We start from the raw sequence: 27,540 nt of genomic DNA, 5'->3' as shown, positions 1-27,540 counted from the left end.
TGCCAGGTGTTTGGGGGTGAACTGGGATTGGACTCCCCAAAATGGGGAACGGGGTGGGGAGAATAGTTCAAGAGGATTTGGGGTATCGGGGTAGGGAAGAGGGCATTGGGGGAGTTTGAGGGGTCTTCCTAGGGAGTATGGGGGGCAGTAGGGGGGCCAGGCTAGACTTGGTCAACCCCAGGATTTAGGGGTGGGATGATCTGTTACCCTCCACCCCATCCATCCAGAGACTCCCTGAGCTAACTGGGACGATATTTCACCATAGCACCATTCACTAATAAGCCGCTGAGGGGCATCGGGGCCAGCCCTGACTGCCAGGGGAGAGCCCCCACCCCGCCCTGCTCCCTGAAGCACAGCGCCCCCTAGCGCCATGCTGGGGCATCGGCGTCAGCCCCCAGGACTCAGGCTTTGAGGGGCAACAGCAGTACATACAATGACTAGTAATACAAATTTATTCATTTCCAATATTTACCAATATCTCCCTTTTTTAGGGGGATTTATATAAAAACATTCCCATCCTGGAGCCAGTTTATACTGAAATTAGCAGAGCAGTGTGGATCTGATGATGTACTTCCCCTTTGGCAGGGAAGTAGATATGTTCTAGTGTGTGTCATGTCCCCTATGGTGCTCAGAATGAGAGGGGTTCTCCATAACTCCCAGGCACGGGCAGCTGGGTTCTGTCCCAGTTCTTGCTGTGAAATTCCCAGGCAGACCCTTCCTACCCCGCCCCACACCCTCTGCCAGTTTATCTCCATGCCCTGCAGATGAGGGACAAGGGGGTTCAGACTCCATGGTGTATCTACCCCTCAGCCTCTCTGCTGGGTCTAGCGGCCATGGGGATGCTTAATGTCCATGGGGTGGGGAGTGTAATGGGGCTGCCTGCCCTACTGGGAACGGAGCTGACAACCTTGCCGTTCATTACACACAGCCTTTCAAATGGGAATAATCTGGGTTTGGATGGGAGCCGGTGCCCCCTAGAGAGGAAACACCCCGTGTCCTGTTTCCAGCTCCCCCAAACACCTAAGTTACCCCTACAGCTTTACCCAGACGGCATCATGGGGGAATCTCAGTGGGTGTCTCCCCCTGGTGGCGGGAAGGAGCCTAGCAGCGAGACCTGCAGCTCCTAGCACCTTTCACTCTTTCTCCCCCAGGAGAGCGCTGATCTCTCTCCTCAGCTCTCGGATTCGGGCCCGGGCCTCGGGGCTGGCCCTGGCTTCGTCCAAGTCCCGAAGGATGAAGACGATGCAGCGCAAGGCATCGGCATTCTTCACGGCATCCATCTGGTCGGGGTCGGCCTTGATCTCTTCCACCCAGTCCAGGTAGGCCTGGAGCAGGCCCATGTCGCTCTCGAACGTGCTGATCACCTTCAGGCCTGGCTTGCGACGGCTCAGCTCCGACAGCGTCCGCTGCCCGGCCTCGCTCAGCCGGTTCCCCACGATGCTGCCCAGGGGCGGGGGACAATACGTCAGGGGATCGCAGAGATGCAGCTGCATCTGGGGTGCTGTGGCCGATTTTTACTGGGGTTGCTCGCCAGGGGCTGGCAGGGGTGGAGCCGTTGTGTATACTGGGCGCTGAGATTCAGCTGCCACTGGGGTGGGGCACGAGGGCTGGTTATACGGGGACCCCTCACCCAACACTGACATGCAGCCACCTCTGGGGTGGGGCGTGCGGGCAGTTTATACAAGGACCCTCACCCGGGGCTGAGATGCAATATTAAGGTCAGAATTGACTGCCAGGGGAGATTCCCCATCCCACCCCCTGCAGCACACCGCCCCCTAGCGCCGCCCAGGGGCATCGGGGCCAGCCCAGACCACCAGGGGAGAGCCCCCCGTAGCACAGCACCCCCTGCAGGGCAGCGGCAGGCACTCACGTCAGGAGCCGGAGGGTGCTGTTGGCCAGGAGGCAGGCTAGCATGTTGTCCAGGCCGCTGTCAGTGATGCCGGTGATGTCCAGGTACAGCTCCTCCAGGGTGCAATTCTCCCTCAGGGCCTCCCACAGCCACCTTGCCCCCTCCGAGCCCAAGCAGTTCCCACACAGGCTGCAGGGAAGCAGAGTGACGGGATCCACCTGAGGGCTCAGAAATCCGCCCCCCAGCCCGATGACTCTGGGGGCGTCCCGCCCCCCTACCCTACAGATCGGGGCTCGCTCCCCGTAGCCCAGCCAGCCCTTGGCATCTCTTTTGGGGCTGCCAGCAAAGGGGTCGGTTAGTATCTGAGGTGGGAAGATGGTCCCTGTCCCTGCTGGGAACTGGGCTGAGACCTGGCAAACTCAATTCCCATATGGAGCTAGAGGGGCCCAAAGCCCATTTCCTGCCCCCTGAGCCAGCCAGTCCCCACACTGGGGCTGGATCAGAGCTGGCGCCCCCTAGAGGGGAAAGGTCCCATGCCCCAGCCCACCCTCCGCCTTGGGTCACTCACAGCAGCCGTTTCACTTGGCACTGTGGGGATCTCAGCACCTCGGCCTCTATGACGGCGGCCTCCTTGTCCAGAGAATTATAGCGCAGCCTATGGAGGAGTGGACAGCGTGAGAGGGGATCGGAGCACTGGGTAACCCCTGCTCCCAGGGTCTGGCACAGAACCCAGGAGTCCTGGCTCCCACTCTAGCCACTAGGCCCCCTCCCCTCGCAGGGCTGGGGATAGAACCCAGGAGTCCTGACTCCCAGCCCCCCTGCTCTAGCCACTAGGCTCCCTCCCCTCCCAGGGCTGGGGATAGAACCCAGGAGTCCTGACTCCTAGCCCCTGCTCTAACCACTAGACCCCCCTCCCCTCCCACAGCCAGGGTTAGAACCCAGGAGTCCTGACTCCCAGCCCCCCCCGCTCTAACCACTAGGCCCCCTCCCCTCCCAGGGCTGGGGAAAGAACCCAGGAGTCCTGACTCCTAGCCCCCTGCTCTAACCTACTAGACCCCACCCCCTCCCACAGTCAGGGATAGAACACAGTAGTCCTGACTCCTAGCCCCCTACTCTAACCACTAAACCCCACACCCCTCCCACAGTCAGGGATAGAACCCAGGAGTCCTGACTCCCAGCCCCCTGCTCTAACCACTAGACCCCACACCCCTCCCACAGTCAGGGATAGAACCCAGGAGTCCTGACTCCCAGCCCCCCCTGCTCTAACCACTAGGCCCCCTCCCCTCCCAGAGCTGGGGATAGAACGCAGGAGTCCTGGGTGGCACATGCACACACACACACTCACTGCAGCGTCTCGCAGCGGTGCAGCAGCCCCTGGATCCTGCGCAGCCCGGCCATGCCCATGTTGCTGTAGCTCAGGTTGAGGTTCTTCACTCGCCTGGGCTCCGAGGCCCCCAGCACGTAGGCCAGGGCGGCGCAGTCGGCTGGGTTGAGGGTCACCTTGAAGAGGTTGATGTCCTCCAGCTCGCGGGCCACCCGGCCTGTTACCCCCTCCTGGCGCAGCTCAGCCACGCAGTGCAGGAGCGAGAGCAGGCGCCGCTCGGTGTCTCCTCTGAGCTTCCTCCCCAGCCAGTCAGCCACGGGCCCCAGCACGTCTCCTGAGAAGCCTCCGGCCAACCCCTCCAGCCTCCCCTCCATCCTGGAGGTGAGCAGCCCCATGAAAAACCTGGCAAACATCTGGAGATTGTCCCACCGGGGCTGGTAGCCCCTCAGGAGCTGCCGGGTGGAGTTGAGGAGACTGGATTCGCCTGGTGACGTCCAGGAGGGCTCCGGGTCCCCGTCCCGCCAGGCTGATCCCTCCCACCAGAGATCCAGGCAGGGCGTGAGGTCCTCAGCGCCAGGATCCAGGGCAGCCACGCAGTACAGCGCGGCCAGGAACTCCTGCACTGTCAGGTGGAAGAAGCAATAGACCTGTTGGTCTTCTCCGGAGAAGATGGGGTTGAAGAAAGTGCCCGGAAGGTCTTGGGGGTCGAATCCGAATTCTCGCAGCTCAGCCGGGGTGAAGAGGATCTTCCCGGCCAACAGGGTGGCGTACGCCAGGTGCCCCAGACGCAGGACCAGCTGCCCAGCACCCGGCTCCGGAGACCAGCTGTGTCCCAGGATACTGGTCAAATAGCAGCAATAGACCTCGGTGATGGTGGTGGGCGGAGATGGGTCAGCCGCCCGGCTAGCAGGGAAGAACTCCCCCAGGGCGGTGCACAAGATGAAGCAATAGAGGGGGATGAAACACAGCCCGGCTAAGCCTTGGTGAACGGAGATGTAGCCCTGCACGGCAGCAGCTCGCTCGGCATCCCGGAAGAACCGGTGGAAGTAATCCTCCACCTGGTCCTCGTCAAAGCCAAGGATCAGCAAGTGGCGATCAAAGGGGATGCTGGAGAGGGCCGGGCACGGCCGGGACGTCACCACGATAGCTGCCCCGGGCAGCAGGGTCCCGTCGATGAGTCCCCGAACCAGCTCCTTGACGTGGGCCGGGTGGCCAGGCCGGTGGCGGGGAGTTCCGCCGTCCAACGGGTGCTGGAATTCATCCAAGCCGTCCACGAGGATGAGGAGGTCCCCGGGCCGCGCCAGCAGCTCGGGCAGCACCTCCTGGAGGTGGGGGCGCTTGGCACAGATCAGCCCCTCCAGGGTGACAGGGCTGGGCACCAGGCTGAGCTCCCGGCAAGAGAAATCCAAGGCACAGAGGGGGCCCTGGAAAGCTGCACCCAGAGCCCAGTCGTGCAGGATCTTCTGCACGGTCACGCTCTTGCCGATGCCGGCGGCACCGCTCAGGGCCACCCGGCGGGGGGCCTGGGTCTCGGTAGGCAGCGGGGACAGGAGGTGACGCAGGGCGAGCCGGCGGGGGGCATGGAGCGGGAGAAGGCGGGCGCGGCGGGCGGCCAGGGCCAGGTGTTCGTGCCCGGGAGGTGCAGTGGGGCCGGGGTGGTCCAGCAGCAGTAGTGGGGTGTAGCGGATCTCGATGGGGCTGCAGGAGCGGGCATCAGAGGTGTTAGTGCACAGCTGCTGGGTGTGCAACAGCAGGGAGGCCCGGTGGCGCTGCAGGACAGCTGGGAAGAAGCGGGGGGGGGGTCATGTGTCTGCACCCCTGCCCCCTGGACCTGCCCCTCATGCCTTGATCTGCCCCCCATCTCCTCCAGCCCTCCCAGCCCCCGGTCCTTCTGCAACTCCCCCATCTCTCCCCACAATCCCCACTCCCCCAGGCCTCCCTCAATCCCCATCTTTGCCCCCAATCCCTCTGCAACTCCCCCATCTCTGCCCCCAAATCCTCCCCTCAACACCCATCTCTGCACCTGCCTTGCCCCCAACCCCAAGATCCTCTCCTAACTCCCCTAACCCGATGCACCAGCCCTGGCCCTGCCCCCAACCCTCTCTCCCACCCCTCTGTCCCTTCCCCCCCAACTTCCCTCCCTTCCCCTGGCCCCTCTGTCACCCCAACTCTCTCCCCTCCTCCCAACACCCTGACCCTCCCTCTGACCTCCCTCCACAACCCAGCCCCCTCACTCCATACCTTTCAGTGGGGCGCTCGGAGCCTTTCGGAAGTTCAGGTTCCCGGTACGCTCCCCACCTGTTGGACAAGGGACAAGTGTCCTTGTTGCTTGGGGGAAGGACCCAGATCCGGGCCACAGAGCTGGGCTGTGCCAAGCCTCTCCTTGCCCACACCTCCTCCATGACATCCTGCTGTGGCCTCAGAACTGGAGAGAGACCCCAGGAGTCCTGTCTCCCAGCTGCCCCCCGCCCCCGCCCTGCTCTAATCCACTAGAACCCACTCCTGTCCCAGCCTATGTCTTGGGCTGATGATCCCTCACTGATAAGGTGTTGTTCCTGAGGTCGGTTGGTGGGGTGGAGATGGTGGCTCACCTGGCGGCTCTGGGGTTGGCTCATATTTCTTGGTGTTTTTCCGCAGGATTTTCCTCAGGAATGTGTGTTTCGATTTCAGAGGTTTGGGATTGTCTGCGAAAGAAAGATGGATGGAGATCAAAATAGTGGTTGGATGGGTGGATGGCTATAAAAAGAGAGAGTTGGCTGTATGAATATTAAAGAAAGGTGGCTGGATGTGTGTCTCAATGGATATCAAAAGGAGAGTCGGATGGATGTATAGATACAAGAGAAAGATGGACAGATGGAAGGCTGGAGGTGCGGGTGGATGGAAGTAAAGAAGACGGATGGATGGGTGGAAGGTTGGATGAATGGAAGGTTAGATGGGTAGATGGATGGAAGGTGGATGGACATTGTTTGGGTGTGTGGATACAAAAAGACACGGATGGAAGAAGGTTGGCTGAATGGAAGGTTGGATGGGTAGATGGATGGAAGGTTTGATGTGTGGAGGGATGGCTATAAATAAGATGGAGGGATGGGTGGAAGGTTGCATGGATGGAAGGCTGGATGGGTAGATGGATGGAAGGTTGGAGGCACGGTTGGAGGGATATAAAAGGGATGGATGGATATAAAAACGGTGGTTAGCTGGGGGAAAGGTTGGATGTGTGGAGGAACGGCTATAAAGAAGATGGGATGAGGCTGAGAAGGGGCCAGCTAACCGGGTAGGCCACAGCTGAGGGGAACTGGGTGCCAAAGTAACCCCTGACTGGTGTAGGAGCCTGGCTGAGCGGGAATAGGCGGGGCTGGGATAAAGCCAGGAAGCTGGCAGCAGAAGGGTGTTAGCATATAGATATTCAGGCCTGTCTGTAAAGGCCTAGACTCTAAGAATTGAGGTGTATCCTTATCCTTAGCTAGTTCTAGAGGGATAAAAGAAAGAAAGAATCAAAATCGCTGGCTGCCGGTGTAAGGGCCTTTTCTTACTGTGACAGTCTGAGGCCCTGTGCTTAGGTTAAGGCCTCTGGCTAAGCAGCAGGGCAGCCATAAGCTGGGAAGCGACCGACCGGTCACCTCCTCACATCCCAAACTAGTCACACTGAAAGAAGGTGCTTTTGGGCTGTTAGGATACAATCCTGTCCTGATAGTGCCGATCGCCTCCAGAGAAAGGGAAGAGCCTAGAAGATGTAAAAGGAAACTTAGTTTGATAGCATCCTGCCTGGCAAGTTTCAGGGTAGCAGCCGTGTTAGTCTGTATTTGCAAAAAGAAAAGGAGGACTTGTGGCACCTCACTTCTCAATAGCTGGGGTGTGAAATCCTCATTTCGGTGTGGTTCTGTCGCTGTCGTCCCCATTTCCCGATTGTTTGTCTGTATAATCTCTGTCTGGTTCTGTGATTGTTTCTGTCTGCTGTATAATTAATTTTGCTGGGTGTGAACTAATTAAGGTGGTGGGATATAACTGGTTAAATCATCATGTTACAATATGTTAGGATTGGTTAGTTAAATTTCAGTAAAATGATTGGTTAAGGTATAGCTAAGCAGAACTCAAGTTTTACTATATAGTCTGCAGTCAATCAGGAAGGGGGGGGAATGGGCATGGGAATGGGGGGGGAATTGGAATCATGTTTTGCTAAGGGGGGGATTGGGAACAGGGAGACAGGTGTAAGGCTCGGTGGGGTCAGAGCTGGGAAGGGGGACACTAAGGAAGGAAACTGGAACCATGCTTGCTGGAAGTTCACCCCAAGGGCAGGGAAAGGGCAGCGAGATTTAAGATGGTGCAGACCTTGGCTGTGGATTAGGAGGTTGCTGGGCTGGAACGGGAATAGAGGCCGGGCCTGGGGAAAGTTGTTGCCACCCATCGCAGTGACTGAGAAGACAGCTGGAGACAGTTTACCATGAAAGACTTTGATACCCTGGAAGTGGGATACCCCCAAGTTGACCTGGCCAGAGGGCCGAGCTATGCAGGGGAGAGCCCTGGAGTCTAAGAGAGAGAGAGACAGCAGGGTCGCGACCCCAGCAGAAGGGGCATCGGACCTGGAAAGTGCTAATCCTCCAAGCGGCCAGGAGGAGGCGCTCCAGAGGTGAGTAGAGAACCCTGTGATGGGTGGATAGCTGGGTGCAAGGTTGCATGGGTGGATGGATGGCTATAAAGATGGATAATTGCATGTATGTATGGATAGCCGTAAAAGAAGGATAGATGGAAAGTTGGATGGGTGGAAGGTTGGATGGGTGGGTGGGTGGGTGGAAATAGAGAAGGATGGGTGGATGGAAATAGAGAAGGATGGGTGGGTGGGTGGATGGAAATAGAGAAGGATGGGTGGATGGAAATAGAGAAGGGTAGGTGGATGGATGGATGGATGGATGGATGGAAGGGCTGGGTGGATGGCAAGGCTGGCTGGGCACAGAAGGATGGAAGGATGATGGATATCAAACAGGCTGTATGGATGGCAGATTGGAGGGACATAAAAACACGGCTGGCCACGTGGATGGCTATAAAACAAAGCCGGGTATACGGAGGGATGGTTGAAGGCGGAAGCTGGAGGAAAGGACGGGAAAGACACCAGGACACAGCGATGGAGTCCGTGCCCCTGTCAAGGCTGACGTGAGGCAGAACCTTTCAGCGTTCCTGTGATTTCCCGCAAATTTCAGATCCAGCCCCCAGTGCCTCCCCCGCCCGAGCCAGGCAGCACCCTGCCCTGGGCTGGGAGGGAGCTGGCGCCCCAGGGGGAGGCCCCGTACCTGGTTGCAGTGGAGACCACGGTCTCCTTTTCTCCGGGTACTTCTCCTCCAGCCATTGCTGGAGCTCGGCGCCGTATTCCTCCTGCAGCTCCTGCAGTGCCTCCAGGAAGCACCGGCTCCGCTCAGCCCCCTGGCTGACCCACTCGAGCAGCGTGATGACCTGGTTGGCCTGGGGGGCCGTCTCCAACAAGGTGAAGTACTCCGTCTGGCTCAGCACCGCCCTGTCATGGAGCCGACGCAGCAGGGGTTGGGGGCTCCCCTGGAGCCAGCGGAGCAGGGGCTCCCGGTGCTGCTGGATCAGCTGGGGATAATGCTGGGGGGCAGGCATCTGCTGGGGAGAGACGGAGAGAGAACCCAGGGGTCCTGGCTCCCAGCCCCCCCTGCTCTGACCACTAGCCCTCACTCCCCTCCCAGAGCCAGGGGTAGAACCCAGGAGTCATGGCTCCCAGCCACTCCCCCACCCCCGCTCTAACCACTAGTCTGCACTCGCCTCCCAGAGCCAGGGAGAGAACCCAGGAGTCCTAGCTCCCAGCTACTCCCCCACCCCCGCTCTAACCACTAGTCTGCACTCGCCTCCCAGAGCCAGGGCGAGAACACAGGACTCCTGGCTCCCAGGCCCCCCTGCTCTGACCACTAGCCCCCACTTCCCACCCAGAGCCAGGAAAATGCTATTCATAGTCTAAATTGGAGGGGCGAGCGCCCCGACTTGAGCCCCACCTTGCAGCACAGTGCCCCCTAGCACTATTGGGGCCAGCTCTGACAGTTGGGGGAGAGCCCCTCACCCTGCAGCTGGTCTCCCATCCAGTCACCCACCCAGCTGATCCCAGCTTGGCAGCTCAGCTGGCCTGTGATCCTGAGTCAGTGAGCAGGGAATGGGGCAGTGAAGGGGTCGATGGGGCGGGGGGGTGATGTGGGGAGGGCAGGGCGTCTTATCTCCACTCGCTCCAAGGAGCTGACAACTTGACCTTCATTCCACTAATACAGCCCTCCAGTAACTGAGATGGGGGTGGGGTGGCTGCTAGGCGGGGGCAGGGAGTGGGGCACGGGGCCTTTCGCCTCTCGGGGGCGGGGGGCAGCTCTGATCCAGCCCCACTGGGGGATTCTCTCTGGGCTCCTTCAGTGTCGTGGCCCTGCCTGTGAACCGAGTGTGTCCAGTCTCAGCCCTGTCCCAGGGAGAGGGACCCCCCCACACACACGGGAGCTAACTGCCCCCTCACCAGCAGCCCCAGCAGACAGGTAAGGGCTGGATCTGGCCCATGGGGCCTGAACTACCAGCCCCACCCCCTGATCTAACCCACTAGACCCCCACTTTCCCTGAGCTGGGATAGAACCCAGGAGTCCAGGCTCCCTCCCAACCCCCTCTGCTCTAACCACTAGACCCTATCCCACATCCGGGCAGTGGTGTGGGTCCTACCTGGGTCCAGCTGTTTGCCTAGCTGGGTCTGCACAGTCCCTGAGCCCTGCTGTTCCCGGGGGCCGGGGGGGTGTTCTCACCTCTCTCCTGAGCAACCTTTGGCTCAATCATTAACCATAATCAGCAAAGGCCTTGCTGGGTAATAGTCCCTCCCTCCCTGGGTGAGAGCAGGGGGCTGGGAGCCAGGGCTCCTGGGTTCTCTCCCCAGCTCTGGGAGGGGAGTGGGGTCTAGTGGTTAGAGTGGGGGGGGTGGAGGGTCTCGGAGCCAGGACTCCTGGGTTCTATCCCCAGCTCTGGGAGGGGAGTGGGGTCTAGTGGTTAGAGCAGGGAGCGTTGCTGAGGTCTGTGCTTTTAATGGCTGGTAACAGAGGAAGCAGTTCTGGGGGAAAGGACTGGGCCCAGCCTGGGGCAGGGGGAGGAAGTGGGGTTCCGGGGGCTGTGCAGGGAGCACTGTGTTTTTCCTTGGTGTGGTGTCTGCTCTGGTCCCCATTAGCTGCCTGGCAACGAGCCCTCCCCCAGCTCTGCCGGTGCCCCTCACCCCCGACCCGCAGCCCCCTGCTAGCCCAGCCCTGGGCTCCCCCCAGCTCTGCAGTGCCCCTCACTCCCGACCTCTTCCCGCTCTCTGTTCTGTTTGTAGCTCTAACTGTTCAGCCTAATTTGCGTGTGTGTTAATCTGTCGCCTTATCGGTGCCTGGAGACCATTCCAAGTGGAGGCCTTTGCCCTGTGAATGTCTCCTTGTGTGACACCCCCCCCCCCGCAGTGTCACACCCGCCCAGTGTCACAAACACAGCCGCAGCATGTCTCACACACACACACGCACACACGCGCTCTGCCTGGCCTGCTGGGGCAGGGAAGGGGACACAGACATGGACACACACTCACACTCTGTCTCTGTCCTGCTCCATTCCAGCAATGCCAGCCCAAAGGTCACCCAGGGGCTAGTGGGCTATGTATGGGGTGGGTGCCCCTAAGTGTTCCCCCCCGATGCCCCTCCACGGCATGTGCCAGGGCAGATGTGGGGAAGAGGTGGGGGTGGAAGCCGCGGCTCACAGATTCAGCCGGGCCCCAGGGCAACAGAGAAGCAATTATTTATAGTTGGCCGGAGCGCAGAGCGGACGGAGAGAAAACGAGGGCAAGAGGAAGACAGCGAGAGCCAGGCTTGGGCCAGCTCCAGGGGCGCTGGGATCCGGCTGGACGCCGTCCCTGCCTGGTGAGCCCCTGGGGTCTCGGGAATTCCCAGCGCAGCAAGTTGGGGGTGAAGGGGGGATATGGGGGTGAAGGGAGGAGAAATGGAAGGAAGGGTGGGGTGTGTCCCACAGAACCCCCTCACCCAGAACCAGGGGTAGAACCCAGGAGTCCTGGGTCCCAGCCTCCCTGCGCTAACCCCTGGACCCCTCTTTCCTCCCCCAGAGCCAGGGCAAGAACCCAGGAGTCCTGGCTATCCCCCTCCCGCCCTGGGTTTGGCTGAGACCCTGAAGGACTGAGCCCCCCGCCATCACTCCCCTTCACAGCATCAGCCACCATGAGCCTGGGGGCAGGGGGGCGGGAAATCGGGCCCAGAGGGGGTAAGGGGAGGCCAAGGGGGCGAGAGTGAAACTGACCAGAAATTGCAACAGGAAAGTGAAACTGACCAGGAGCCTGTGGTTGGGCCCTGAGAGAGGTATGGGAGTCCAGAGCAGGGGGGGGGGGGGCAGGGGATGGATAGCTAGATGGGGGTGGGGGGGATGGATAGTGGTAGATAATTAGAGGTGTGGATGGATAGACAGAGGGATGTATGGGGATACATGTGGGGTGTATTGGGATGGATAAATAGATGGGTGCATGGGGAGGGAGGAATAGATAGGGGGTGGAGAGATGGGAGTAGGGAGATGGGGTGGCTGGAGGTGGGAGAGGGAGTGGGTGGGGATAGATGGGTGGGGGAGGGAGATGGGGTGCAACTGGATGGGGAGATGTGGGAGGGAAATGGGGTACATGGAGGAGGGAGGTCTGGGTCCGTGCAGAAGGCCAGGAGCTCCCCCGAGCCAGGCCTGGGCAAGTGGCCAGCAGCTGGCGGTGGGGGATGGGGACTGCACTGGGTCATGTGCCTCCGTGTGTGTCTGCTCAGCCCCTGCCCAGCTGCTGATGACCCCCTCACCCCCCTGGCCCTGGCCTCAGCACCAGAGCCCACTCCCCTCCCAGAGCCAGGGAGAGAACCCAGGAGTCCTGGCTCCCAGCCCCCACCCCTGCTCTAACCACTAGACCCCACTCCCCTCCTAAAGCCAGGGAGAGAACCCAGGAGTCCTGGCTCTATTCTGAGCTCTGCTGCTGCTTCAGTTTCCCTGCTGTAGATTGGGGGGTGGGGGATGGAGGGGAGTGAGCAGCTCCCTGGGGTGGGGGCGGGGTCTCTCCTAGGGGAGGAGCTGGGACGGGTGATGGGGGGCGGGGTGACCCCCTACCCCAGTTTCCCAACTGGGATTGGCTCCAGCAACACGAGCTGTGGGTTTTCCTAAGGAAGCCAAGGGGCTTTGGGCTGCGACCGCCCCGGGCAGAGACAGCAAAGGGGGAGCGAGTCCTGGGGCAAGTGGGATACGGGCCCCCCCGTAGGCGGCAGAGCCCCAATCTGGCCCCAGGACCAGACTGGCTGCCTTGGGGGTGGAGAATGGGGCCTGAGGCCTTTCCCAGTTAGGGGGGGCACTGGCCTCGATCCAGGCTAGATCAGTTCCACTTATAACCTACGGCTCTCTCTCTAGCCCCAGATTTCACAACTGACCTCGCATTGCGGAGCAGAGAGCGGGAGGGGACGGACAATTGGGGTCCAAATTGAATCCCCCCGACATGGCTGGATCCCCCCAGGCCTGTCATGCTGTGAGCCTCACGAGGCAGCGCCTCCTGCTGGCCCTACTGGAAGGTAAGTCTCGGCCATCCCTGCTCCCCAGCTGCCCTGCCCCAGAGGTGGCTGCATCTCGGCCCCAGGACAGCCATACCTGTGTGGCGTTATGTGTGGCTGTTCCCCAGCTGCCCCGCCCCAGAGGTGGCTGCACCTCAACGCTACATTCTGTCTTTCCAGCTTTGTATTACAGCCATGTCTCTGGCTCTTGGAGATCCTCGCTCCCTGGGACCATCCGGGCTCTGAAGGGTTCCTGCGTGGTCATCCCCTGCTCGTTCACCTACCCCGGCTCCCGTGAGTCCCTGGGCAGTCCATTCAGCGTGGTCTGGTACCAGTACCGAAGCCGGGGCTACCCTGAGATCTATAACAGCCAGGACACGGCCAGCGTGCTGGCCGAGTACCAGGCCCGGACACAGCTGCTGGGGGATCCGGAGATGGGGAACTGCACCCTGAGCATAAGTCCCGTGCAGAGTGAGGACGCCATGAGCTACTATGTCTGGATCAACCCCGACTCCGTTAGGCATCGCTTCTATGACGTCACAGTCCGGGTGGAGGTGGCAGGTAACTGGACACCTCCCACCTCACACAGGGCAACCCCCTGGGCACAGAGATGCAGCCAAAGGGAGGCTGGCAGCAGAGGGTTCCACCCCAGAGACAGTCGCATTGCAGGATGCCTGTATAAACAGTCGCCCCACCCCATATCTCAGTACTGGGCGAGGGATACTGGCAGAGCTGGGGGGAGCCCAGGGCTGGGCTAGCAGGGGGCTGTGGGTCGGGAGTGAGGGGCACCGGCAGAGATGGGAGAGGGCTCGTTGCCAGGTGGCTAATGGGGACCAGAGCAGACAACACACCAAGGAAAAACACAGAGCTCTCTGCACAGCCCCCTAGAGCCCCACTTCCTTCCCCTGCCCCAGGCTGGGCCCAGCCCTTCCCCCTCAAACTGCTTCCTCTGTTACCAGCCATTAAAAGCACAGACCTCAGCAACGCTCCTTGCTCTAACCACTAGACATCACTCTCCTCCCAGAGCCAGGGGGAGAACCCAGTCCCTGCACCCCACCCCAGAGGCAGCTGCATCTCAGCATTGGTGAGGGATCCTTGTATAAACAGCTGCCCCACCCCAGAGACGGCTGCATCTTGGTGCCGGGTGAGGAGTCCCTGAATAAACAGCCCCTGTGACCCACCCCAGAGGTGGCCGAATCTGAGGGCAATCACTCGCTGCCGTCTGTAACACCCTCCCCGTCTGTCTCCCCCAGACACTCCAGACCCGCTGATGCTGAGCGACCCTGGGGTGCTGATCGAGGGCGACCAAACCACCATCACCTGCTCCGTCCGCCACACCTGCCCCTCGGCCCCTCCCAGCCTGGGCTGGAGCCCCGGGGGGGGCAAAGCCACGACCAGGCACGAGCAGCTGGCGGGGGGCGGTTGGCGGGCGGAGTCAGAGCTGAGCTACACCCCCTCATACAAGGACCACGGGCAGTACCTGCAGTGCACGGCCACCTTCCCCAACCAGCAGCAGGCCCGCAACGGGCTGTACCTACAGGTCAAGTGTGAGTGAGAGGCGCTAGGGGGCGCCGTGCTGCAGGGGGCAGAGTGGGCGGGGATTCACTGGGGGCGCTGTGGTGTGGGGGGTTGGCAGGGAGAGCTGTGATGCAGGGGGCAGGGCAGAGGGTCAGCAGGGGGCGCCGTGCTGCAGGGGGTGTGCCGGGGGGTCAGCAGGGGGCGCCATGCTGCAGGGGGTGTGCCGGGGGGTCAGCAGGGGGCGCCGTGCTGCAGGGAGTGTGCCGGAGGGTCAGCAGGGGGCGCCGTGCTGCAGGGGGTGTGCCGGGGGTCAGTAGGGGGCGCCGTGCTGCAGGGAGTGTGCCGGAGGGTCAGCAGGGGGCGCCGTGCTGCAGGGGGTGTGCCGGGGGTCAGCAGGGGGCGCCGTGCTGCAGGGAGTGTGCCGGAGGGTCAGCAGGGGGCGCCGTGCTGCAGGGGGTGTGCCGGGGGTCAGCAGGGGGCGCCGTGCTGCAGGGAGTGTGCCGGAGGGTCAGCAGGGGGGTGCCGTGCTGCAGGGGGTGTGCTGGGGGGTCAGCAGGGGGGTGCCGTGCTGCAGGGAGTGTACCAGAGGGTCAGCAGGGGGGTGCCGTGCTGCAGGGGTTGTGCCGGGGGTCAGCAGGGAGAGCTGTGGTGCAGGGGGCAGGGTGGGGAGTTAGTAGGGGGCGCTGTGATGCAGGGGGCAGGGCAGAGGGTCAGCAGGGGGCGCTGCGGTGCAGGGGGCAGGTGGGGGGTCAGCAGGGGGTGCGTGCGGCAAGGGGGTGCCGGGGGGTCAGCAGGGGCACCGTGCTGCAGGGGGTGTGCTGGGGGGTCAGCAGGGGGCGCGTGCTGCAGGGGTTGTGCCGGGGGATCAGCAGGGGGCGCCGTGCTGCAAGGGTCGGGGTGGGGGCTAGTAGGGGCGTCGTGCTGCAGGGAGCAGGGGGGGGCAGGAGGGGCGTCGTGCTGCAGGGGTCGGGTGGGGTGGGGGATCTCCCCACTTGGTGGGTGTGGGGCCCTGGAGGGGAGGGGCTGGCCCAGAGGAGTTGGTGTGGATGGCCTCTGGGGGAAGGCAGGAGGCGTGGAGGAGCTCTGTGCTCTCGGGGTGCCGTGTGGGGGGCAGGCTCCCCCTAATTTGCCCCCTCCCCCCCAGATCGCCCGCGGGGCGCGGCCGTGGCTGTGGTGGGGCCGGCCCGGCTGAAGGAAGGTGACAGCGTCACCCTGCGATGCACCAGCCAGAGCCACCCACCGGCCACCAAGTACCGCTGGTTCCAGGGGCCACGCCGGGCTCTGCTGCGCGGGCTGGGCCGGGGCCCCGAGGTGACAGTGCCGGCCGTGGGGCGCCACTCGGGGCCCTACCGCTGCGCCGCCGAGAACGAGATCGGCCTGGGGGAGGACTCGCCCGCCACGCACCTCGACGTGGAGTGTGAGGGGGCAGCGGGACGCGGGGTCCTTTCCCCTCTAGGGGGCACAGGACCCGATCCGGGCACAGGGCGGGGGCAGGCTCAGTGGGGTGGGGAATGAGGCACGGGTCCTTTCCCCTCTAGGCGGTGTCAGCCCCGATCCGGCCACTGGGCGGGGGCGGGCTCAGTGGGGTGGGGAACAAGGCACGGGTCCTTTTCCCTCTAGGGGGCTCAGGACCCAATCCATTCCTGGGACAGTGGACTGGCTGGATCGGGGGGTGCGGAAGGGGCTACGGGGTCTTTCTCCTCTAGCCGGTGCCAGCCCCAGGTTGGGGGGCTGGCTCAGGGTGGCAGGAAATGGGGCATGGGGCTTTTCCCCTCTGGAAGGCCCTGGCCCCCGATCAACCCCAAGGTTTGGGTGGCAGGGAATGGGGCACAGGGCTGTGCCCCTCTAGGGGGTGCTGGCCCCGATCCGGCCCCTGGGCGGGGCACTGGCTGACTCAGGGCGGCCGGGGGATCTGGGCTTGGTATCCCACATGTCCCGTGTCCCGTTGCAGACCCGCCGGAGTTGCTGCCATGGGGGAACTGCACGGTTCGGGGCAGCGGGCCTGGGGAGGAGGCCACATGTCACTGCGCAGCTGAGGGGAACCCCCCGCCCCGCCTAGAGTGGCGCCTGCCCAACCGCACCCTCCCCGGGGACTTCGAGGGCCCAGAGCTGCGGGCGACTTCGTGGGTGCGGGCCCCGTCGTGAGCGGGGAGCTGCGGGGCCCTGCCGGGGCCCTGGCCAACGTGTCCTGCGCTGTCACCAACGCCCATGGGCAGAGCCAGGCTGCGCTGCCGGCTGTGCCCGCAGGTACCGGGACAGGCGGGGGGGCTGGGTATGGGGTCCCCTGATACTGTAACTGCCTCATGTACATGCCCCGACCCGGGTATCAGCCGCATGTCGGGTTGCCAGCCGGAGTTCCCTCTAAGCTGCGCGGCCATACAAAAACCTATTGAGCGCCATGCAGGTGCAGCCTGCCCCCCAAACTCCTCATCCCTGGCCCCACCCCAGAGCCCTCACCCCCCAACCCTCTGCCCCAGCCCTGAGCCCCTCCCCACGCCGAACCCCTCAGCCCCATCCCCGCCAGATGAGTTTTGTTACGTGCCCCGATATGGAGGTGTTGTGACACACAGGGTCGTGTCACACGTCACCTCCATATTGGTGCATGTCACAAAATTCATTCCGCACGTGGGTGGGGATAACGAGAGGGAACCTTGTTATGCCAACCGTCCCGGTTTGGCCGGCGTCTCCCGGAATCGGGCTCCATCTCCCTGCAGCCAAACCGGGAGATTTTAGGCACTAAAAGTCCGGCGGTGCGGCGGGGCTAAGGCAGGCTCCCTGCCTGCCCTGGCCCCACGCCGCTCCCGGTGGTGGCCCACATACCCCTGCGGTGCCGGGAACTGGGGCCAATGGGAAGCACATGGAGCCCCCCCACCTACCCCCCAGGTGCTGCAGGGCAGCACGGAGCCAGGGCAGGCAGGGACCTTGCCTTGGCCCCAGTGCACCAGTCTTGGGAGGCCACCCAAGGTAAGTGCCTCCCGGCCGACCCTCACCCCCCTCCTGCACCTGGACCGCCTTCCCAGGCCTGAGGCCCCTTCCTACACCCACACTCCCTCCCAGAGCCTGCACCCCTCACCTCCTCCCGCACCCCAACCCCCTCCCCCACTCCCGACCCCCCCCCGCACCCAAACTCCCTCCAGAGCCTGCACTCTGCACCTGAACCCCCTACTCCATCCTGGATTCCCCTCCTGCCTCCAACTCCTCCCAGAGCCACATCCCTCACCCTGTCCACAACCCCAATCCCCTGCCCCAGCCCTACACCCCCATCCCGCACCCAAACTCCCTCCCAGAGCCTGCACCCTGCACCCCTTCCTGCACCCCAACCCCTTCCCAAAGCTCAGCCCAGAGCCCCCTCCCACACTCCGAACCCCTCGGCCCCCAGCCCAGAGCCCTCACCCCAATCCCCTGCCCCATCCCGCTGAAAGTGAGTGAGGGTTGGGGAGAGCAAGCGATGGTGGGAGGGGGGATGCAGTAAGCAAGGCGGGGCCTTGGAGAAGGGGCAGGGCAGGGGCGGGGCCTCATGAAGGGGTGGGGCAGGGGACAGGGCAAGGGGGTTTGGGTTTGTGTGATTAGATAGTCGGCAATCCTAGCCGCATGTCTGGGGGTAGCTTGGGGGGGGGATGTGCTTGGGGCTCTCTGTTACCTTAATTACTCACCTATACACCCTGACCCGGGTATCTGCCCCATGTCTGGGGAGCTTGGGGGGCTGGGCACTCACGTACACATCCATGCCTGGTGTTACCATAATTACTCTTTTACACAGGTTGTCCCTCGTATAAGTCTACCGTTTATTGAATATAGCCTGAGTGTGGGTATGGGGTTACTGTATATATTCACACCCAAATATAAGCCACCCCTCTAATTTACCCCAGGGCCAGAGTAACCTAGGAACCGCTGAGTAGGTAGTGCACCCTTCCCATATATGCTTATATATACGCACGATGAGTACAAGCTGCCTGCCTAATTTAGCTCAGGAGAGGGGACGATAGCACCCTCCCACCCATGCATGGGCATGCTGTTACTGTAATTACCCACATATAGATGCTGCTCCCCCTTTACGCACTGCTTGACACCATTAATCCCACTTCTCACACCAGCTGTGTCTGCCTTCTCTCTGCAGGGGACGATATTTTGCTGCTCATGATCTCCAGTGGAGTGATTGGCGCGTTCTGCTCCTCTCGTGCTGGCGATCATGGTCCTAACAAGGTAGCCAGAGCCAGGTGAGGTGCACCAGGCCATGAGCTTGGAGGTCTTGGTGGCTTAGCCACAAAGGAGCTGCGTGCAGCAGGCCCCACGCAACGCCAGGGGGCGGTGGCAGCAGGCACAGAAGAGGAAGGGGGTATGGAGCTGAGGGCAGATATAGAGAGGCCCAGAGAACTGGACCAGGAGATTGGGGGGGGGTGGATTCATTCGGGGCCATAGGGAGACACCTGTGAAAAGCAGGCAAGTAAGAGGGATTGGACAGAACTGGCTGGTCTCCTTTGGTATGAAGGCTCCTCTAAGAAATAATTAACCTTGGGACTCCCTGCAACTGGATATTTGCAGGGTTAGCGTGCGGGACTCCTTGCAAGTGGATATTAGCAGGGTTAACCCATGGGACTCCCTGTCACTGGGGATTAGCATGGTTAACCCACAGGGCTCCCTTACCACTGGATAGTTGCAGGGTTAACCTGTGGGACTCCCTGCCATTAGATATTATCAGAGCTTACCCAGAGGAATCCCAGTCACTAAATATTGGACAGTTTAACCCATGGGACTCCCTGCCACTGGGGATTAGTTGTGTTTATCCCTGGGACTGGCTGCTGCAGGGTGGGCTTGTCAGCAGCTCCAGAGCTGCGGGAACCGAGCTAAAGCCTGTTCTCTCCTGCAGGAAGGACGAAGAAGAGGGTCCCTCGATCTACGACAACGAAGGCAACGGGGAGCAGAGGCAGTCTCTCAAGGGGGGGAAGCCGAGCAAGGCAAAGAAAGAGGAGCAGTTCAACCTATACAGCAAGGCAAAGGCCGGGGGAGAGGTGGGAAAGGCCAGGGTCACACGCTCCCCCCGCCAGCTAAGCTGGGAGGGGCCTGGTTGTTCCCAGGATGGGAGACCTGCAGGGTGGGGGCTCTCCCTTGGCAATCAGGGCTGACCCCAATGCCCCATTGCAGCACTAGAGGGTGCCGTGCTGCAGTGATTAGCACTGAGGCGTTGGTCAGTGCGCCCGAGTGCCGAGTAACCAGACGTCTCCGCTGTGCGTGCGACCAAGGAGGGCGGGATGTGGCCCCAGGCGTCCGGGCCAGATTCCCAGATAGTTAATTACATTGGCCTCCCTAAAATCCATTCTGTCGCCGTAGATACATTAGTCTTTGTTTCCTGTCCTTGGCTGCATCTCGGTGCCGGGCGAGCCGTCCCCATGCAGTGTTGTGTGCGGCTGTTCCCCCAGCTGCCCCGCCCCCCAGAGGTGGCTGCATCTCGGTGCCGGGCAAGCCGCCCCCATGCAGTGTTGTGTGTGGCTGTTCCCCAGCTGCCCCGCCCCAGAAGTGGCTGCATCTTGGCGCCCGGAAAGCCGTCCCCATACGGCGTTGTGTGCGGCTGTTCCCCAGCTGCCCCGCCCAAGAGGTGGCTGCATCTCGGCGACCTCTGTGTGAGTCAATCCTTCCTCTTTGCATCCTCAGGAGCTGGGCATTGATGACTACGAGGCCATGGAGAGAATGGAAGACTATGAGAATTAGCAGCAGGAGGAGCCGGACATTACGGGAATGTTGGCACCTGGCAGCCGCATTTGCTGTCTGAGCAGATCTACTCCAATGTCTAACCCTAGAGTGGGAGCGGATGGGCCGCAAATGCTTCTAAATATCTCTTCTATTTAAACAAGTGCTTGTATAGCTAGGAGTAATAATAGCTTGATCCGTGGGGGTGAGCGGTGGGATGGCTGGTGAGGACCTGGTGGGGGCAGTGGGATATGCCTAGAGCCAACCCATGTCAGGGACTGAGGTAGTAAGTTGAATCACTGGGAGCAACATGATGCTAGAGGTGCGATATAGAGAGGGGAAACCTGGTGTGAGCGGTGGGATTTAGCTAGAGTGAACTGGTGCTAGATGCGGGATTGCTGGAAAACTAACCAAACCACGCATCCCTGCCCATAGCCATCTGCCCCCGCCAGGGATGGTTTAGTCACCCTGTGTAGCTGTAAAAGACCCCACGCGCCCACCAGCCCCCGGCCACATGCCAGCTTCCCTGGTCATACGCTGATGTCCACATGCCCCCCGTCCCCCAGAGATGCCCAATCAGATTTGGTGCCCCCTTGATGACATAAGACTAGACATCCAGTGGGGTGACGCCCCTCGTATCAGCTGGTCTCTGTGCCAGGTCCCATTAAACCCTCGGGGCTGGAGCAGAGTGAAATGCATGTAGGATCATGCAAGGTTAAGAAGAGAGGATTTTTTCTACCTTCTCCAATTTCCTAAGGGTTAAAAAAATCCCCCTAAAATCCTGGAAGGGGAGAATCTCAGGGTCTTGAAAGGTTCAAAGACACCCATAGGGGCAGAGTGAAAGGGGGTGACTTGAAACCCTGTTGATTGTGAAGGAACCCGATCACATCTGCCACTGGGTGCAATTTTACTGCTAGGTTTAATATTATTAACCCCTGGGACTCCCGGCCACTGGATATTAGTTAAGCCCTGCAAATCATGGTTACAGAGCTTTGAAAGGCTATATTTCACCCCACTGTTCTTTTCTAACTCTGAGGTCCACCCCAGCTGCTTTGCCCCAAACCAGTGGTGGATTTTACTGTAAGATTTTCAAAATATACGTCTCTATTTTTGTACTTTCAATGCGTCCACAGTGGTTTGATTATATTATAATACTGAGATTAATCTGCGGGACTCCTTGCCACTGGTTATTAGTGGGCTAACCAGTGGGACACCCTGCCACTAGGTCTTAAGGGGGTCACCCTGCAGGACTGCCTGCCACTGGGTGTTAGCAGGGTTAACCCCTGGAACTCCCTGCCACTGGCTATTAATAGAGTTAACCTGTGGGACTTCCTACCATTGGGCACTAATAGGCCTAACCTACATTCCTCCCTGCCCCTGGGAAGTTGTGGGGTTAACCCTGGGACTCCCTGCATCTTGCTCTTAGTAGGGTTAGCCTGCAGGACTGCCTGCCACAGGGGATTAGTGGGTTTATTTCATGGGGTGGGGGGGTCATATCAGTGTTAACCCAGGGAACTCATTGCTTACGGGTGATTATTATAGTTAAATTACACACAAATCTCATGAGGGGCTGGGGAATGGGACATGGGGCCTTTCCCCTGTGGGAGGCACCGACACTGATCCGGCCCCAGGGCGGGGGACTGGCTGGCTCGGGGGTGGGGAATGGGGGAGCACGGGCTGTGGAATTGGGTCTGCCAGCGGGGCAGACCTGTTGGGTAGAGATGTGCCGGGGGGGATGCAATGGGACCTTTCCTCCTCCTACCCCCATGTGGCCCACCCCAGAACAAGAGGCACTGTCTGACCTGAGAGGGTGTAACCCTTCAAGGAGGGGGCAATGCAGAGAACAGGTGTCGGGGGGATCTGGCTGGCCTGGAGAGAGGCTAATAGAAACCCGGCCGCCCTGGCCCGCGGTGATGGTCCCTCCCCACCCCCGCTCTGGGCCGCACCCCCTCATAAATCCTGACTTGGGGGGGGGTCGTGTGTCCGCCCCCCACTCTAGGAGATGAACCATCGGCCCCGGGCCGGGCCAGAGGCTAAGGGACAAGCCGAGCTGCGGGGGCCGATGGCCGGAAAGCAGGTCCTGCCCCATGGGGTCCGAGCCTTTCCAGGGGGGCGGCTGTCTGGAGGGCAGCGTGGGCCTGGCCTTGGCATGGTTAGCCCTGTGGGCAGCCCTCTGCTGTAGCCGGACCCCCGCTCTGGGCGCTCTTCCTTGGCTTCTCTACTACCCGGAGCCTGGGCCACCGTGGTGCTGCCCCTCCAGCCCCGGACACGGCCCCACCCCTCGCTCTACCCACTCCTCCCTCCCCCTACACCTCCCTCCATCCATCCCTCCCTCCCTCCATCCCTCCATCCCTCCCCCTACACCTCCCTCCATCCATCCCTCCCCCTACACCTCCCTCCCTCCCTCCATCCCTCCCCCTACACCTCCCTCCATCCATCCCTTCTTCCATCCATCCATCCCCCTTCACCTCCCTCCCTCCATCCCTTCTTCCATCCCTCCATCCCTCCCTCCATCCGTCCCCCTACACCTCCCTCCCTCCATCCCTCCCCCTACACCTCCCCCCCATCCATCCCTCCTTCCATCCATCCCCTCCCGCCCTCCATCCTCCTGCCATCCATCCCTCCCCCTACACCTCCCTCCATCCATCCCTTCTTCCATCCATCCGCCCCCTACACCTCCCTCCCTCCATCCCTCCATCCCTCCCTCCCCCTACACCTCCCTCCATCCATCCCTTCTTCCATCCATCCATCCCTCCATCCCTCCCTCCCTCCTCCCTTCTTCCATCCATCCATCCCTCCCTCCATCCGTCCCCCTAAACCTCCCTCCCTCCATCCCTCCCTCCCCCTACACCTCCCTCCATCCCTCCCCCTACACCTCCCCCCATCCATCCCTCCTTCCATCCATCCCTCCCCCTACACCTCCCTCCCTCCATCCATCCCTCCTCCATCCATCCCTCCCTCCCTCCCTCCCTCCCTCCATCCATCCCTCCCCCTACACCTCCCTCCCTCCTCCCTCCATCCATCCCTCCATCCATCCATCCCCCTACACCTCCCTCCCTCCATCCCTCCCCCTACACCTCCCTCCATCCTTCCATCCATCCCTCCCCCTACACCTCCCTCCATCTATCCCTCCCTCCATCCATCCCTCCCCCTACACCTCCCTCCATCCCTCCCTCCATCCGCCCCTTCACCTCCCTCCATCCATCCCTCCCTCCATCCCTCCATTCCTCCCCCTACACCTCCCTCCATCCCTCCCCCTACACCTCCATCCCTCCATCCATCCGTCCCCCCACACCTCCCTCCCTCCCTCCCCCTACACCTCCCTCCATCCATCCCTCCATCCATCCATCCCTCCCTCCCTCCATCCGTCCCCCTACACCTCCCTCCATCCATCCCTTCTTCCATCCATCCGCCCCCCTACACCTCCCTCCCTCCCCCTACACCTCCCTCCATCCCTCCTTCCATCCATCCCTCCCTCCATCCGTCCCCTTCACCTCCCTCCATCCATCCCTCCCCCCTTCACCTCCCTCCATCCATCCCTTCTTCCATCCATCCATCCCTCCCTCCATCCGTCCCCCTACACCTCCCTCCCTCCATCCCTCCCCTACACCTCCCCCCATCCATCCCTCCTTCCATCCATCCCTCCCTCCATCCATCCCTCCCCCTACACCTCCCTCCCTCCATCCATCCCTCCATCCATCCCTCCCCCTACACCTCCCTCCCTCCCTCCATCCCTCCATACATCCCCCTACACCTCCCTCCCCCTACACCTCCCTCCATCCTTCCATTCATTCCTCCCCCTACACCTCCCTCCATCTATCCCTCCCTCCATCCATCCCTCCCCCTACACCTCCCTCCCTCCCTCCATCCCTCCATACATCCCTCCCTCCATCCCTCCCCCTACACCTCCCTCCATCCTTCCATCCATCCCTCCCCCTACACCTCCCTCCATCTATCCCTCCCTCCATCCATCCCTCCCCCTACACCTCCCTCCATCCCTCCCTCCATCCGTCCCCGTCACCTCCCTCCATCCATCCCTCCCTCCCTCCATCCCTCCCTCCCTCCCCCTACACCTCCCTCCATCCCTCCATCCATCCATCCCTCCCTCCCTCCATCCGTCCCCTACACCTCCCTCCATCCATCCCTTCTTCCATCCCTCCCCCTACACCTCCCTCCCTCCATCCATCCCTCCATCCATCCATCCATCCCTCCCTCCCTCCGTCCCCTTCACCTCCCTCCATCCATCCCTCCCCCCACACCCTCCCTTCATCCCCCCCATCCTCCACCCATCCTGGGAGCTGCCCCGCCGGGGGGTGACCCCAGGCCGGGGGGGGGGAAGGTTCCATGGCAGGTTGGACAACGCAGAGAGGCTTGGTGTCTGGGTAGGGCCACCCCCCATACCCCCCCAGTCCCCTTCGTCTTCATCCATCCCCATCCCTCCATCCGCACCTCCCCAACCCCTCCATCCATCCTGACCCCCCACCCTCCCCAACCTCCCCATCCCTCCTCCCCATCCCCCACCCCACCTCCCCAACCCCTCCATCCACCCACCCTTCCCCGTCCCTCCTTACACCCATCCCTCTGCCCTCCATCCACCCCGATCCCCACCCCCATCCCTCCATCCCCACCCCCACCTCCCCAACTCCTCCATCCGTCCTCACCCCCCCACCTCCCCAACCTCCCCATCCCTCCATCTGTCCTCACCCCCACCTCCCCAACCTCCCTATCCTCCCACCCCACCCTTCCCCTGTCCCTCCATCCACTTCCGATCCCTACCCCCCATCCCTCCATCCCCACCCCCACCTCCCCATCCCCCCACCCCATCCCCCAACCCCACCTCCAAACCCCTCCATCCGTCCTCACCCCCCACCTCCCCATCCCTCCTCCCCATCCCCCACCCCACCTCCCCAACCCCTCCATCCACCCCCACCCTTCCCCTGTCCCTCCTTACACCCATCCCTCTGCCCTCCATCCACCCCCTATCCCACCCCCCATCCCTACCCCCATCTCTCCAAGCTCCCCATCCCCCAACCCCCCCTCCCCAACCCCTCCATCCCCCCACCCCACCCTTCCCCTGTCCCTCCTCACACCCATCCCTCTGCCCTCCATCCACCCCCGATCCACCCCCACCTCCCCAACCTCCTCATCCCCCCACCCCATCCCCCAACCCCACCTCCCCAACCCCTCCATCCGTCCTCACCCCCCACCTCCCCAACCTCCCCATCCCTCCATCCCCACCCCCATCCCCAGCTCGGGAGCTGCCTGAGGATCCAGGCCCCAGGGCTCTGGCTCAGCCCAGCTGCTCTGGGCCACGATTTGCCTCTGATTCATTCCTCACCCCCAGGTGCACCCCTGGCTTCTGCGGCCCCGAGCTTCCCCCGCGATGGCGTCGCTCCAGATCCCCAGCACCGCCCGGGCCCTGCTCAGTCTCCTGCTGCTGCTGGCCGCCCTGGGCTCCGACCACTGGCTGGTGGCCAACAGCCACCTCGTCACGTCCTATTCGGGGCTGTGGAAAGTCTGCGTGAATTCGGGTGTTGGACGTTTGCTTCAGTGCCAGGTGGCCGGGGGCAGCCCGGCTCCACCAGGAAACCCCACTGCTGCATCCACTCCCTTGATGGGGGCCAGGACGCCTGGGTTCTAGCCCTGGGAGGGGAGTGGGGTCTAGTGGTTACAGCAGAGAAGGTTTGGGAGCCAGGACTCCTGGTCTGGCTCTGGGGGGGAGTGGGGTCTAGTGGCTAGAGCAGAGGGGGTTGGGAGCCAGGACTCCTGGGTCTGGCTCTGGGTTGGGAGTGGGATCTAGTGGCTAGAGCAGAGGGGGTTGGGAGCCAGACTCCTGGGTCTGGCTCTGGGTGGGGAGTGGGATCTAGTGGCTAGAGCAGAGGGGGTTGGGAGCCAGGACTCCTGGGTCTGGCTCTGGGTGGGGAGTGGGGTCTAGTGGGCTAGAGCAGAGGGGGTTGGGAGCCAGGACTCCTGGGTCTGCTCTGGGTGGGGAGTGGGATCTAGTGGCTAGAGCAGAGGGGGTTGGGAGCCAGGACTCCTGGGTCTGGCTCTGGGTGGGGAGTGGGGTCTAGTGGCTAGAGCAGAGGGGGTTGGGAGCCAGGACTCCTGGGTCTGGCTCTGGGTGGGTTGTGGGTTCTAGTGGCTAGAGCAGAGGGGGTTGGGAGCCAGGACTCCTGGGTCTGGCTCTGGGTGGGGAGTGGGGTCTAGTGGCTAGAGCAGAGGGGGTTGGGAGCCAGGACTCCTGGGTCTGGCTCTGGGTGGGGAGTGGGATCTAGTGGCTAGAGCAGAGGGGGTTGGGAGCCAGGACTCCTGGGTCTGGCTCTGGGTGGGGAGTGGGGTCTAGTGGCTAGAGCAGAGGGGGTTGGGAGCCAGGACTCCTGGGTTCTATTTTAGTTTGCTGCAGGGTAATTCTCCATTACCCTCTGGTCTCTCTTGGCTCCTCAGGTTACATTGAATCCACCAGGGCTTTCCTGTTCCTGGCCATGATCGCCGGGTTTCTCTCCTTCTTCGCCCTCCTTGCTTCATTCTTCCGCTCCCACCATCGGCTCCATGTCTCTGACCCTGGTCTCTGCTGTGAGCAGCTTCAGCGCAGGTACCCGCCCCCCGTCGGGGCCTCCTCCCCCCGGCTACTCCCACCCCCCAAACAGTGCAACCCGCCCCCCAGCCACCCTGGGGAGCCCCCCCATCCAGGGACCTTGCCCTGGGCTCTGGCAGCCCCCCGGTGGTGGGACGGGGCAGGGGCTGGGACTGAGGATGGGCCGCACTAAGGGGTGTCCATCCTGCTCCCTTTCCCCAGGGCTCTGTGCCATGATCGCGCTGGGCGTGTACACAGGGAGTTCGCTGGGGCTGTGAATGCTGCGCCGGGCCAGGTCACCTTCGGCTGGTCCTTGGCCTCGGCTGGGCCTCCTTCCTCCTCTTCCTCGTCACTGGTGAGTGCAACATAGGCGAGTGTCGAAAGGGCAGCTGCCTCTGGGTGGGGCGCAGGGGCTGGTTATACAGGGACCCCTCGCCCGGCGCTGAGATGCAGGCCACCTCTGGGGGTGGGGTGCTGCGTACCAGTAGAGGATGCTCCCATTGGTCCCATTGCTGCTCTGAGCCCAGTTCTCTTCTCTCCCCCCCAGGTGTGGTGACGCTTCGCATCCTGAGAGTCTCCTAGAGCCCAGTGTGGGGTCTGCACTGCCCCATAGGGGCCGGACCAAGCCTGCGGTATCCTGGGACCTATTCCCCCAACACCCCCGAGCAGGGGGCAGTGTGTGTGTGCATGTGTGTGTGTTACCCGGGATCCCAGACCCGTTGATTCCCCCCCCCCCGCCACAAGCTCCCCTTTCTGTTCCCTTCCTTTCCCCACAACTGCTGCTAGATCCATTTGTTCCCTGGAGATTAAAGGGCCTGTTTCTCAGAGCCTCTGTCTGGTGATTATTCCCCTCGGAGATGATGTGTATTGAAGACGGCCAGGATTCCTGGGTCCTATCCCAGCTTTGGGAGGGGCGTGGGGTCTAGTGGATTAGAGCTGGGGGAGGGGGCTAGAGGGAATCGGGACTCCTGGATTCTCTCCCGGCTCTGGGAGGGGAGTGGGGTTATAGTGGTTACAGCAAGGGGGT

At 62.0% G+C, this 27,540-nt stretch overlaps 3 protein-coding genes, 1 long non-coding RNA gene and 1 pseudogene across 6 annotated transcripts in view; 4 read left to right on the top strand and 1 right to left on the bottom strand.

Moving 5' to 3' along the window:
- Window positions 1–464: 464 nt before the first annotated feature.
- Window positions 465–9,970, bottom strand: LOC119847636 (NACHT, LRR and PYD domains-containing protein 12-like). Of its 2 annotated transcripts, none has more exons than XM_043501927.1 (8): window positions 9,870–9,970; window positions 8,456–8,786; window positions 5,765–5,857; window positions 5,415–5,471; window positions 3,195–4,953; window positions 2,418–2,504; window positions 1,871–2,038; window positions 465–1,440 (listed from the first exon to the last, which is right to left on the bottom strand). In XM_043501927.1, the coding sequence occupies exons 2-8, from the start codon at window positions 8,781–8,783 to the stop codon at window positions 1,134–1,136; spliced, it is 2,799 nt and encodes a 932-aa protein (XP_043357862.1). In that variant the 5' UTR covers window positions 8,784–8,786; window positions 9,870–9,970; the 3' UTR covers window positions 465–1,133. The 2 variants fall into 2 exon arrangements, with proteins under 2 accessions (XP_043357862.1, XP_043357863.1); XM_043501928.1 differs by having other exon boundaries at window positions 8,456–8,783; window positions 9,870–9,943.
- On the top strand, window positions 7,469–16,496 carry LOC122457359 (myelin-associated glycoprotein-like). 2 transcript variants are annotated; one of them, XM_043501930.1, is made up of 6 exons: window positions 7,469–7,797; window positions 12,600–12,757; window positions 12,917–13,297; window positions 13,990–14,283; window positions 15,399–15,671; window positions 16,206–16,496. In XM_043501930.1, exons 2-6 carry the CDS (start codon window positions 12,685–12,687, stop codon window positions 16,397–16,399), a joined length of 1,215 nt encoding a protein of 404 aa, XP_043357865.1. In that variant the 5' UTR covers window positions 7,469–7,797; window positions 12,600–12,684; the 3' UTR covers window positions 16,400–16,496. The 2 variants fall into 2 exon arrangements, with proteins under 2 accessions (XP_043357865.1, XP_043357866.1); XM_043501931.1 differs by lacking the exon at window positions 7,469–7,797 and adding an exon at window positions 10,724–11,080.
- Window positions 16,497–18,416: 1,920 nt separating this feature from the next.
- On the top strand, window positions 18,417–19,961 carry LOC122457358. Its single transcript, XR_006276860.1, has 3 exons — window positions 18,417–18,471; window positions 19,122–19,263; window positions 19,904–19,961. It is a non-coding gene; the product is annotated as an uncharacterized LOC122457358 (long non-coding RNA).
- Window positions 19,962–25,322: 5,361 nt separating this feature from the next.
- On the top strand, window positions 25,323–27,095 carry LOC122457357 (annotated as a pseudogene).
- A 275-nt stretch (window positions 27,096–27,370) lies between these two features.
- The window catches only part of LOC122457430 (sialic acid-binding Ig-like lectin 10), a 6,658-nt gene continuing 6,488 nt past the window's right edge, over window positions 27,371–27,540 (top strand). The window contains exon 1 of the mRNA XM_043502293.1: window positions 27,371–27,377. Coding sequence (XP_043358228.1) covers window positions 27,371–27,377 — 7 coding nt within the window. The remainder of the gene's footprint in view (window positions 27,378–27,540) is intronic.

The sequence above is a fragment of the Dermochelys coriacea genome, chromosome 24 (assembly GCF_009764565.3).
Source record: "Dermochelys coriacea isolate rDerCor1 chromosome 24, rDerCor1.pri.v4, whole genome shotgun sequence".
NCBI lineage: Eukaryota > Metazoa > Chordata > Testudines > Dermochelyidae > Dermochelys > Dermochelys coriacea.
The sequence above is the reverse complement of the archived record's forward strand: the minus strand, read 5'-3'. Positions and strand labels throughout refer to the sequence as shown.